Genomic DNA, 14,023 nt, shown 5'->3' on the forward strand with positions numbered 1-14,023 from the left:
AGCTGGACGCATAAGGTAGGAAGGCAGTTAAAGAATGCACTGAGCTTCATTTTGTTTTCACTTATGTTTATAGCGATCGGTTTGTAGCGTGCATTGCTACTTTTCTTGGTGGTTTATTAAATTGCCGATTTTTTCAAATGTTAATTTTTTTTCCCTGTGCTTAAAACTCATTAAAAAAAGTGTTTTTAGCCAGTGGTTGGTAGTGCTATAGTGCGAACTATTGCAGTGTTAGTTTTCTCTGTTGTTCAAGGTTTTCTCAGTGTTATTCAATGTTTTTACATTTAGGTTGCTATTACGCTGTGCATTCTATGGTTTAGTTAACTGTATTTGTGCTTAAAAACTTAAAAAAATATATATTTACATACAGTTCGTATGGTCTGGAACGGATTAATTGTATTTACATACAATCCTATGGGGGGAATTGCTTCAGTTCACGACCAAATCGGTTTACGACCAGAGTTTTGGAACGAATTATGGTCATGAACTGAGGTTCCACTGTATTTTGAAAACTCTACTCATAACTGAGACAGTAAAATGACTGTGTATTCCACCATACAGATGCATTCCTTTCAAATCTTGATTGCCTGGGAGAATTTTTAATTTGATGGTAAAGAGCAGTATGAATGGCAAAAAAGGAAAAAAGACACTAAACAATTGTTTTTGAACTATGTCCTTTAAAGGAAAAAGAAAAACAGATGATGAGATTAAAACCTGGAGAAGAAAAACACTTTTATGCTAGGAGATTAATGTTCAGAGAAAGCTGTAAGTAAATGGTAACCAATGATAACAAAAAAGGTAAAATTTCAGATAGGTGTTATCCAGTTTTCCTGTAGTCTAAATAAGAAGTTCATCCAAAAAATGGATTTCCATTAAAGTATGTACGTATTCAAAGAATAAAAGTGAGTTATAAGTAAGATGTGTAATGGAAAAAGTGGAAAAATATGTCATAAAGTTTATATCACTTTTTTAAAAAAGGAACAAATATTACTAAAGAATTTTCATGTTGAAAATATACAACACCTGAAACAGACTCCAAAAATGAAGAAAATTAGACTACTATGAATGTATCCTAGGAACAAATATTAATAAAGAACTTTCATGTTGAAAATATACAACACCGGAAACAGACTCCAAAAATGAAGAAAATTTGTCTACTATGAATGTATCCTAACTTTCTTAAAACAACTTAATCAGATTGTTCAAATAGTACTTGGAGTGATAAATGATGAAGGTACTACAATAAATCAAATATTTGGGGAAGAAAAAAAGCCTAAAAGTCTTGACAGAATTTGAAGTATTTTTTATATAGACAAAGAATATTTTGTGTTGAAGTAGCAAGTTATTTTTTTAGATGTTAACATATTTTACCTTATCAAAAGTCTCTTCAGCTCCAAAGCACCTTCCATCCAGATTAGAGACAGTAACTGCATCATTAAAGCAGGAAGGTATAAATGATTCCAGTGTCTCTTTGAGCCGTTTCACTCTACAACTGTTTTGGTCGTTGCAATGAAGATGACCTGAATGATGACAGAGAATTAATCTCCAAACATACTTAGATTAATCTGACAATACCATTGGCCTAGAAATGGGGATTAGAGCTAAACAGTGGAGTTACATCATATCAGACAAAGTAAATATTCTAAGTCTGAGGTAAATGGAAAAAAGCTTCTTATATTCACATAACAGGGTCTTACTATGTAAAGGAAGGAGCCGCAGGGGCATTATTACATGTATTCTACCATTAATACTACCTACACTATGATTTAACATTCATTTATAAAAAATAAAGACTAAACAACTAACACTATAATGTAACATTAAAAGTGGTTTTTGAAAATCATGAGAACCTGCAAGATAATGGCTTCTGTTAGAAAGGTATTTTGAGTCAGATGCTCTGATTGATCAGAAGAAAGTAAGAAGTTACTTTGAGAAAACATTTCCTATAAAATATAAAAAGCTAGATTTATCTTAAATGAATTGTCTATGGGGAAAACATTGAACAAGACTGATACTCTCTTACTGGAGAAACTGTCACGAAAGAAACTACTGCTCTTATCAGCCATGAGACTTTCATCGATGCTGACATCACAGTCCGGAATGTATAGTGCATCCGGAAAGTATCCACAGCGCATCACTTTTTCCACATTTTGTTATGTTACAGCCTTATTCCAAAATGGATTAAATTCATTTTTTCCTCAGAATTCTACACACAACACCCCATAATGACAACGTGAAAAAAGTTTACTTGAGATTTTTGCAAATTTATTAAAAATAAAAAAATTGAGAAAGCACATGTACATAAGTATTCACAGCCTTTGCCATGAAGCTCAAAATTGAGCTCAGGTGCATCCTGTTTCCCCTGATCATCCTTGAGATGTTTCTGCAGCTTAATTGGAGTCCACCTGTGGTAAATTCAGTTGGTTGGACATGATTTGGAAAGGCACACGCCTGTCTATATAAGGTCCCACAGTTGACAGTTCGTGTCAGAGCACAAACCAAGCATGAAGTCAAAGGAATTGTCTGTAGACCTCCGAGACAGGATTGTCTCGAGGCACAAATCTGGGGAAGGTTACAGAAAAATTTCTGCTGCTTTGAAGGTCCCAATGAGCACAGTGGCCTCCATCATCCGTAAGTGTAAGAAGTTTGAAACCACCAGGACTCTTCCAAGAGCTGGCTGGCCATCTAAACTGAGCGAATGGGGGAGAAGGGCCTTAGTCAGGGAGGTGACCAAGAACCCGATGGTCACTCTATCAGAGCTCCAGAGGTCCTCTGTGGAGAGAGGAGAACCTTCCAGAAGGACAACCATCTCTGCAGCAATCCACCAATCAGGCCTGTATGGTAGAGTGGCCAGACGGAAGCCACTCCTTAGTAAAAGGCACATGGCAGCCCGCCTGGAGTTTGCCAAAAGGCACCTGAAGGACTCTCAGACCATGAGAAACAAAATTCTCTGGTCTGATGAGACAAAGATTGAACTCTTTGGTGTGAATGCCAGGCATCACATTTGGGGGAAACCTGGCACCATTCCTACAGTGAAGCATGGTGGTGGCAGCAACATGCTGTGGGGATGTTTTTCAGCAGCAGGAACAGGGAGACTAGTCAGGATATATAGAAAGATGACTGCAGCAATGTACAGAGACATCCTGGATGAAAACCTGCTCCAGAGCGCTCTTGACCTCAGACTGGGGCAACGGTTCATCTTTCAACAGGACAACGACCCTAAGCACACAGCCTATGATATCAAAGGAGTGGCTTCAGGACAACTCTGTGAATGTCCTTGAGTGGCCCAGCCAGAGCCCAGACTTGAATCTGATTGAACATCTCTGGAGAGATCTTAAAATGGCTGTGCACCGACGCTTCCCATCCAACCTGATGGAGCTTGAGAGGTGCTGCAAAGAGGAATGGGCGAAACTGGCCAAGGATAGGTGTGCCAAGCTTGCGGCATCATATTCAAAAAGACTTGAGGCTGTTATTGCTGCCAAAGCTGCATCGACAAAGTATTGAGTAAAGGCTGTGAATACTTATGTACATGTGATTTCTCAGTTTTTTTATTTTTAATAAATTTGCAAAAACCTCAAGTAAACTTTTTTCACGTTGTCATTATGGGGTGTTGTGTGCAGAATTCTGAGGAAAAAATTAATTTAATCCACTTTGGAATAAGGCTGTAACATAACAAAATGTGGAAAAAGTGATACGCTGTGAATACTTTCCGGATGTACTGTAAATGCTCTGAAATTTTGCTACAATAGCCTGGTGTATTTCCCAAATCTTCTTCAATTTGGGTGCTGGATGGGTATTCTCATCAAATTCCTCATTGTTGGTAAAGTGCAGATATTTCAAAATTAGTGAAAACCTACACTTGGACATAATTTCTTCAAAGAATGGTGTTGCCAAAATTTTGCTCTTGGACCAGTACCATCAATGATCAAGTCCTTGCAATATCAATAAGCCTAAAAAGGTTCAGATATCATCAGAAGTTATTGGTTCCCATCTTTTTGAATGGGAACACTGTTTAGGTGTACGGTTATTTACCTGACACTGTTCAGCGTAACGGTTCGTCTTAACAACAATCCTGTCGATCACAATATCATCCAGGAATAACTTCACATAAGTGAGTGGATCTTGGCTGTCAACGTCCACTTTCATTCCTGGCTGCCCCACAAAATCAAACGAGGTGGTGCATATTTATTTGAAGAAGGGTCAACAGACAGCCTGTCTGTTTCCGTTTCACCAACTTAGGAGAGATTCACTTACTCATCACTGCTGATGAGAAGCTCCTTAACATCCTCACCATCACTGTTTATATCACTAGCAAGAGCATGCAACACCTGGGCTGCTGAAAAATGTTTCTTACGAGACGCTATTATTACAGAGGAGGTTACTGATCACAAATACAGATGAGAGAAGAAGATGCAACACCACCTTTTCTCATGTGATGCGCGGATATAATGCTTATCCAAGACCCGATAATGTTACCCAAGTAATGCTTGGGACTTATGCTGACAGCACTTTTGCAGCCCGAGTGTTTCTTGGTTCTAACGCTTACGCAAAATATCATCTGTACAGTTGCCTAAGTGACACTTGGGACTAATGCTTTTAGCACGGTTTTCACAGCCTGAGTAACGCTTGGGTCTAATGTTAAGGAGGCTACTGAAGTAATCATTAAAAACAAAAAAACTTATGTAAAAAAATGAATGTAGCTAAATGTTATCCTTTAGATTTTCTTCTAGAAACACCATATTCCATACTTTTTGACAGGCCTCTGGGCCAGAAAGAAAGATGGGGGTTTGACTACATAATAAATAGGAGTTTTAACCAACAAAAATTTGAAGTCAAGTTTTCAGGACTAAGTACAATTCTTTCTGGTTTCACATCAAAGTGACGTGTGTAATTTTCCAAACAAATACAGTATCTCAAAGAGCCAGTGTTAGTTACCAACAACACTGTTAATATGCTTGTTGCAGCTCAGGTAGATGGCTTTCCTCAGGTTAAATGCTATTTCCACATAATAAACTTGGCGACTCAGTGACCACTCAAATTGCCGGCTTCTGCACGCCTACTAGGAAAAATAAGACATATCACTGTGTTTTTTCCACATAAGTACCCAAGGCCTTCAAGCTTTGCAGCAAAAGCAGAAATTGTTTGATCTTCCACAGCACAGGCTGATTATCGATGTGCCAACTCAGTGGAACAGTGCACACAATATGGCTGAATGTTTCCTTGAGCAGCAACCAGCAATCACTGCTGCACTGCTGTCACCCGAGGTGAGAAAGAATGAGATCATGAATTTCACATATAACAAATACAAAAGCATTTGTACAGATACTGAAGCCAGAAAAAGTGGCCACTTGTGTTATGCATAGCTGCTGCAAGACACACATAGGAGTATGGGAGATAACCTTCTTATCAGAGATATAAAAGATGCTCTTCACCAAGACCTAAAGAAACGGTATGCAAGTGAGCAGGAAATGGAAACACTTTATTTGGCATCAGCCATTGAAGCAAGATTTAAATCACTACCATTCCTGTCAGAGAATGAGAGACAAGAAACGTATACAAGTATGGTCCATGAAGCTACAGCAGTGCAGTTGCAGCAAGTACCACAGGTTAACTGAGAATCATAAATGTCTGTCAAATATTATAGGCTCACAATACAGTTTAAAAGTTGTTTCTTTTCAGCAGCTAACTGTATTCAGAGTATAGTGGTGCTTCTCTCAGTGTGCAGGGTGTGCACTTTTTTTCTAACAACTGCATTTTTTGTTTGTTGGTTAATCTAAAGAGAGAGGCATGGTCAGAATTGGAGGATCCTAGCTTTGGAAAACGTGTATCAGCCAAATCAGAGGAATAGGGGCACTGCCAACCACCTGCCAAGAAAAAATGTGTCTTGTGCCTTGGCTGATTTACTTGGCAGCACTTTTGAACAATATTGGTGAAACATCTACCAAGTCTCCCTTAGAAAAAAACAAAGGAGGAGTTGAAAAGGTATAAAGAAGCTACACCTCTGTCTCTTTCTGGAAACCCTTTGGGGTGGTAGAAAAGACATCGTTCAGAGTTTCCTCCACTGGCCAAACTAGCCAAGTTGTAATGTGTATACCAGGGACAAGTGTGTCTGCTGAATGTGTGTTCTCCACAGCAGGACATATTATAATTGCTCAAAGAAGTACCTTGATCCTAGAGCATGCCAGCGCTTGTTTTTACTCTGCATTATGAAACAGTATTGTCATTAGCAGCAGTCTGTTTAAAACAGGTATTGTAGTATCATTTTTTTTGTACTCTACTTTTTCTACTTATTTTTACTTAAGATTTTGTATTTTATTGCTTTTTATTTATTGCTAAAGACTTCAGTGGATTTCTTATTTCTGCAGAATGTTATATTTCACTCTGGATTTATTTTTATTTGTTCATATAGAATGCATGCTGCTGCAAAAGTATATGTTTGTACTGCCAGTATGAAATTTCTTAATTACATACATTTCTATTGCCATGGATACAGTTATGAAGTTTATTTACTTTTTTAAAAATATTTAATTGTATTACACACAATGACTTAAAATGTCAAGTTGGAGAGAAATTCTATTTTCAATAAAACAAATTAGCAATAAATCATAATACCAAATCGAAATACACAGAAAATTGCAATACTTTAAAAATCACAATATATATCAAATCAGCAGGCAAAAATCTTTGAATTGAGAGGTCTCTGCCAATTCCTACCCATAATGCTACTGTAGACTACTGGGTTTCTGGTAGCTTCATGTTGAATTCTTCTGAAGTCTTTTGTAGTTAAATTGTTCCTTTTCTTATCCAGTTTTTTTTTTTTTTTTTTGAAACCATGCTGACTATTTGTAATTTTCCAACAGCCACATCTCAGTAGATTAGGAATTACCAGACTGCTGCATCCATATGAAAGGCATTTTACAATTTTGGACTTTTTTGCTTCAGTTAAATCTTATTTGGGCCCAATTTACCAGAAAGAATGATGCTGCCTTATAATTATGCACACCTTAAAACAAGGTGTTAATCACTTCAGGCCACCAAAACCCATTAAACAAATACATATCACCTGAATTACCATGAGTACATCCAAAAATCAATCAGGTGAATATGGTTTAGAGATGGAAAACATATATAGAAATAAACATACATAGAAATAATAATAAGGCTAGAACACTCACTTGTCTAATAACTGAGCATGAAATGTATGTAACACACTACAACTATAAACAAGGGATAGTTAGTTGTAGCTCACCTTGTAACATCAGGCAAGTCGTAGGTGAATTCTAGATTCCTACACATTCATTTTGCTGCCATGGTACTCTGATTTAGTGTTACAGTGTCAGCAGACAACTGCATTTTATTTTAAAGTGAAATGGTCCCAAACCATTGACACTTTTGGATGCTTTCAGCTGGGACCATCATCCATGCTTTGTATGCCTTCCGCAACTTTTTAATTACTTGATGATGTCAGTTTTAATTAAGGATTATTTTAGTTAACTGAATACTTCAATTGCTCATGACACCCCAACTTTACTCTAGAGCAGTGCTTCCCAACCCGTGTGCCGCGGCACCCTGGTATGCCGTGAGCACGGACTAAGGGTGCCGTTGCCAGGTGTCAGAACATAAAAAAAATTGATTTGAACTGATAATAATAATACCAGTTACACCTCAAGACTAAAGTCATGCTACCTGTGTGCTTTAATACAGCCAAGCGTGCATCCTATTTCAACTGCAGTCTGACGAATTAATAAATATTAGCTCTAATTTACTTACTTGCCACAGGGTAAGTGAAGTTGCTTCCTGTTGTCTGTTTTTTTTTTTTTTTTGCGCCGAAAATGGCCGACTGTAGTGAAAGTCGTAAACGTAAAAACAACAGCAGCAGCATCAACGACCTCAATGAAAATGATAATGCGGGGAGCAGTAAAGTTGCAAAAACGAAAACACGATACTATCAGGACAGTTACTTGAATTATGGGTTTACATTTGTTGACAAAAAAGGTATTCAGCACCCGCGATGTGACCGAACATTACAGCTGAAGTTTAAGGACATGAATTTAACAGAGTTTTGGATTATGGTTGAAAAGGAACGTCCTGTGTTAGGTGCTAAGGCTATCGGCATACTTATTCCATTCTGCACCACTTATCTGTGTGAAAAGGCATTCTCAGCATTGACACTTCTGAAGACAAAACACAGAGGATGTTTATTGTCAGTTGAAAATGACTTACGAGTGTGTTTGTCAACTGCAGTTCGAGCTCGTATTGACAAACTTTCAAATTCTCTTCGAAGCTAGCCTTCACATTAATTATGACGTTATAGTCTGCTTTGTGCCTTGTGACTTATTGCACTTTTCATGTTTGTGTTGTGTTCAAGTTTTTCATTTCAGACTGGTTTACTGGCAATTTATTTTTGTTACCTTTGTAAATGCAAAAATGTGTAGTTGGTACGCCTTATAAAAATAGGAATCTCATTCTACTCAACTGATGAGTTAAGATTAAATTGTTAATTTGAGTAGTTACATATCAGAGTGAAGGGGTGCCGTTAGCTGAAACGATTTCACTAAAGGTGCCATGGTTTGGGAGAGGTTGGATCATTATTTCAAGATGCATGCAGTATAAAAAACTATTAGACAAAGCAGACATTTTAGATAAAGAGAATGTAAGCTCTAGAATGAGTAACATGTGCCACACATGAGTGCATGGTAGGGAGTCGATTGGCTTGACTAGATGGGGTATGCCGGATCAGGGGTTGACTATGTACTTTACCATTCTAGCTTTACAAAGAAAACTAGAGGTGTGTGAATTCTCATACATAGAACAGTCTCATTTGTAGCATCAGATATAGTATCTGATCCTGAAGGGAGATATGTGATTGTCATGGGCAACTTATTTAACTGTAAGATGATTTTGATAAATGTTTATGGACCTAATGTCAATGATAAGGAATTCATGCAAAATGTATTTGCATCCATTCCCAATGTGAATACTCATAAAATTATAATGGCTGGGGACTTTAATTGTGTTTCAAATCCACTCTTAGATAGGACTCCTGTCACTGGAGGGATGACATCTAACACTGCAAAGACAATTGCACAGTTTGTAACTGACCACAACTTATCAGACCCCTGGAGGTTTCTAAACCCAAACTCAAGAACATATTCTTCTACTCACCAGTACATCATTGCTACTCAAGAACTGACTATTTCTTAACAGATAATAATTTCTTGCCTATGATTAAATCTTGCAAGTACGACGCTATTATTATTTCAGACCATGCACCTCTGATCTTGGAGCTAAAGTCATTATGCCCCACACACTCACCTCCCAGATGGCGTCTTAACCCGCTTCTATTAGCAGACGAGAACTATACAGAATTTATATCCAAACAAATCAGCTTCTTCGTAGAGACAAATATATCCTCAGAGGTTTCTGCAGGAATACTCTGGGAAACTCTAAAGGCCTTCTTAAGAGGACAGATTATTTCATATCTTTCCCACAGGAATAAATTAGAAACCAAGAAAGTATTAGAGCTAAGAAGCAAAATTACTAGAATAGATGAAGAACATGCCAGGTGTCCAAGTGAGGCTCTGCATAGGAAAAGGCAGGCTCTGCATTCAGAACTCAACCTCTTGACAACTAAAGAAACTGAACAACTAATTTATAAATCAAGACATCATTACTATGAACATGGAGAGAAAGCGAATAAGCTTTTTGCTAAACAAATCCACAAGCAAGAAATTCGCAATGCAATTCCAGTAATCACCAACACAAACGGAGATGAAATCCTTGACCATAAAAATATAATGCACACATTTAGGGACTACTATAAATCCTTATATTCTACTGAGTTTAAAGAAGACAACACACAATCTAATGCATTTCTGGATACATTACCGATACCACAAATAGATACTTTTAGTGCGGAGGAACTGGATAAACCTCTGGCGCTATCAGAATTACTAGATGCTATAAAGTCACTTCAAGGCGGGAAAGCAGCAGGCCCTGATGGCTACCCTGCAGAATTTTATAAGAAATTCTCCACTCAGCTAGCTCCCCTTCTATTAGCAACATTTACAGAAGCCAGAGACAACCAAATTCTACCTCAAACTTTTCGCCAAGCATTAATCACCGTCTTTCTTAAATAAAATAAGGACTTATTACAATGTGTATCATACAGACCAATTTCACTTCTGAATAATGATGTTAAGATACTCTCAAAAATCATAGCTAGAAGGATGGAGAAAGTGCTCTCAGTAATATTACAAGATTAAACTGGATTTATCAAGGGTCGACACTTATCTTCCAATCCCCGACACCTGTTTAATGTAATATACTCACCAACAAGGTCAAACACCCCAGAAATATTATTATCATGGAAATACCTTTCCACCTTAATACCTTTTCACTACATTAGAGAAATTTGGGTTTGGCCCGAACATTTGTGCATGGATCAAACTACTCTATACCAATCCAGAAGCTTCAGTTTCTATTAACAACATTTGTTCAGACTACTTTAAACTAGAACGTGGTATCAGACAAGGATGCCCCTTGTCAGCACTGCTATTTGCAATCGCCATTGAACCACTGGTGGTTCACTGTCGAAATGTTTATCAGATAAAGGGGATTATCAGAGAAGGACTGGAACAGAAAATTTCTCTATATGCAGATGATATGGTACTGTATATATCAGACCCACAAAATTCTGTGCCTGCAGTCTTAACAGCACTTACAGAATTTCAAAAGATCTCTGGTCTCAGAATTAATCTGAATAAAAGTGTACTCTTTCCAGTGAATTCTCAAGCATACAATATCAAATTGGACACCTTTCCTTTAATTATTGCAGATCAGTTTAAATACCTAGGGGTAAACATCACAAAGCTCTTTATCAAGAAAATTTCACTGACTGTAGGGAAAAAATTAAGCAAGACTTGCATAGATGGTCAACCCTTCATCTCACTCTAGCTGGAAGAATTAACGTTGTTAAGATGAATATTCTTCCTAGGCTTCTTTTTTTATTTCAAAACATTCCAATATACATCAATAAATAATTTTTTAAACAATCAGATTCAACCATAACCTCATTTATTTGGAACTCAAAAGACCCACAAATCCAAAGTATGACCCTACAAAGACCTAAGGCAGAAGGTGGCATGGCTCTACCCAACTTTCAGTTTTATTACTGGGCAGCAAACATACAAGCTATAAAAACCTGGACAAAATAGATGAACATACAGAGGCTTGGTCCGCAATAGAAGTAAAATCCTGCAGTACTTCTTTATATTCCCTACTTTGTGCCTCAATAAATGCAAGTTATCGCCAATATACTAATAACCCAATTGTGCTTCACTCACTCAGGACATGGAACCAATGTAGAAAGCATTTTAAGATGGAGAATCTTTTATCTGTGGCACCCCTGCAAGAGAACCACCTCTTTCAACCCTCACAAACATATGCAGTTTTTAATACCTGGAAAAGTTTTGGGATTAAAATGCTCAGAGATCTTTATATAGACAACATATTTGCATCTTTTGAACAATTACGTTCAAAATTCAGCCTCCCAGCTACACATTTCTTTCACTATCTTCAAATTAGAAATTTTGTTAAACAGAAATTGCCCGATTTTCCCCACCTTGCACCCTCCACAATGCTGGAAAAAATACTGCTCAATGCCGAGGAATTAAACAACATTTCCGCATTATATAAAATCCTATTAGAGTCCCTACCTTTCAAAGATCCAAGAGGACATTGGGAAGAAGATCTCTTAATCAATATATCAGAAAAGGAGTAGAAGGTAGCAAAGCAGAGAATTCACTCGAGCTCCATATGCGCAAAGCACAGAATTATTCAACTAAAAGTTATGTATCGAGCTCATCTCTCTCGCTTAAAACTGTCCAAAATGTTTCCAGGGCAAGATCCAACCTGCGAACGCTGCAACCAAGCTCCTGCCTCACTGGGTCACATGTTCTGGGTCTGTACCAAATTAACATCATTTTGGACCAAAATTTTTAAGTGCCTTTCAGACAGCCTTGGGGTCACAATCCCTCCTAACCCATTAACAGCTGTGTTCGGTGTTCTTCCAGATGGACTTGAAGTGGAAAAGGACAAGCAAACGGTGATTGCATTCACTACACTTTTGGCACGCAAACTCATTCTGTTAAATTGGAAGAATCCTAACTCTCCTCTGATAAGTCAGTGGGAAACCGATGTTTTATATTATTTGAAACTGGAAAAAATCAAATTCTCAGTTAGAGGATCTGTACAAAATTTTTTCAAAACCTGGCAGGATCTGATCAATATTATTTTAGAATAAGAGAAACAACCATTACCGCATTTAACTCACTTCTCTATCTCTTATTTACATATATATTTATTTCTCCCTTTCCTTTGCTTAATGTTGTCTTATTAAAAAGCCCTAAGCAATTCTCCTTTAGCTAAGCTCTCCTTCTCAGGGGTGGGGTTTGATTTGTTTTTAATTTGTTTGGTTATAAATTGATCTGTTTGTATGGAATGATTACAATAAAAATTAATAAAATATAATAAAAATAAAAAAAAAATAAAAAATTGCTTAGAGATCTTTATATAGACAACATCTTTGCATCCTATGAACAATTACATTCCAAATGTAACTTTCCAGCTACACATTTCTTTCACTATCTTCAAATTAGGAACTTTGTTAAACAGAACCTGCCCGATTTTCCTCATCTTGCACCCTCCTTCATGCCGGAAAAAATATTGCTCAATTTCGAGTACTTAACCACCATCTCTGCAATATATAAAATTATTTTACAGTCCCTCCCTTTCAAAGATCCAAGAGGACAATGGGAAAAAGATCTCTGAATTATATATATTAGAAAAGGAGTGGTAAATAGAAATACAGAGAATTCACTCAACCTCCATATGTGCAGAGCATACAATTATTCAATTCAAAATTATATATCGAGCACATCTGTCTCGCTTAAAACTGTCCAAAATGTTTTCAGGGCAAGATCCAACCTGCAAACGCTGCAATCAAGTCCCAGCCTCACTGGGTCACATGTTTAGGGCCTGCACCAAATTAACATCATTTTGGACAAAAATTTTTAAGTGTCTCTCAGACAGCCTTCGTGTCACAATCCCTCCTAACCCATTAACAGCTGTGTTTGGTGTTCTTCCAGATGGGTTTAAAGTGGAGAAGGACAAACAAACTGTGATTGCATTCACTACACTTTTGGCACGCAGACTTATTTTGCTAAACTGGAAGAATCCTACTTCTCCTCTTTTAAGTCAGTGGGAAACCGATGTTTTTATATTATTTGAAATTGGAAAAAATCTAATTCTCAGTTAGAGGATCTGTACATAACTTTTTCAAAACCTGGCAGGATCTAATCAATAATATTTTAGAATAAGCTCTTAAAGCACAAGGAAGCAATTCTTTCCACATTTTTTTCTATTCTCCATTCATCTCTATTGCCCTATTAAACTAATCAATTTAGGTATGTTTACAAGCTTTAAGGTTTACCCCATTGGCCATGCTCTCTTTCTCAGGGTGGGGGTTGATCTGTTTTCAATCCTATTTTTTGTAAAAAACTGATCTATTTGTATGGAATGATTAAAATTAATAAAATTTTAAAAATAAATAAATAAATAAGTACTTTGCTATGTGCGCAACTCTGCCAGTATTTCAAGAACTTTAATTGGGAAATGGGCTTGGGAATTTGTTTAGCCATCAGGAGCAACTATCAGATATAAAGGATAACTTTAAAACAGTAAATTTACTAGCAATCAAGGTCAAAGAGATTGTTTCACTAATGTAAGCCAGGGAATCTTTCTAAGTTCTTCTCCTTGTGCTGTAACCTTGTCGTGGTGGAGAGGCTTGTGTGCTTCAAAGACCCTAAGAGCTATACTGGGAGCAGCCTTGGCTCCTAGTAGGTCCAACCTTACCAGATTGGTCTTAGGTGAGTAGCCAGACGAAAGACAGCACACTGGTCCTCCAGGTTGGGGGTTGGGCGTGGCGCCACCCTGTAAAATAATTACTGTTACAGAAACTACAATG

The 14,023-nt window shown here is 37.3% G+C and overlaps 1 protein-coding gene across 1 annotated transcript in view; it reads right to left on the reverse strand.

Moving 5' to 3' along the window:
- Positions 1–14,023, reverse strand: part of nsun3 (NOP2/Sun RNA methyltransferase 3) — a 154,164-nt gene that overhangs the window by 119,333 nt on the left and 20,808 nt on the right. The window contains exon 4 of the mRNA XM_028799849.2: positions 1,369–1,517. Within this exon, the coding sequence (XP_028655682.1) occupies positions 1,369–1,517 (149 nt within the window). The remainder of the gene's footprint in view (positions 1–1,368; positions 1,518–14,023) is intronic.

Source organism: Erpetoichthys calabaricus, chromosome 4, assembly GCF_900747795.2.
Source record: "Erpetoichthys calabaricus chromosome 4, fErpCal1.3, whole genome shotgun sequence".
NCBI classification, from domain to species: Eukaryota; Metazoa; Chordata; class Cladistia; order Polypteriformes; family Polypteridae; genus Erpetoichthys; species Erpetoichthys calabaricus.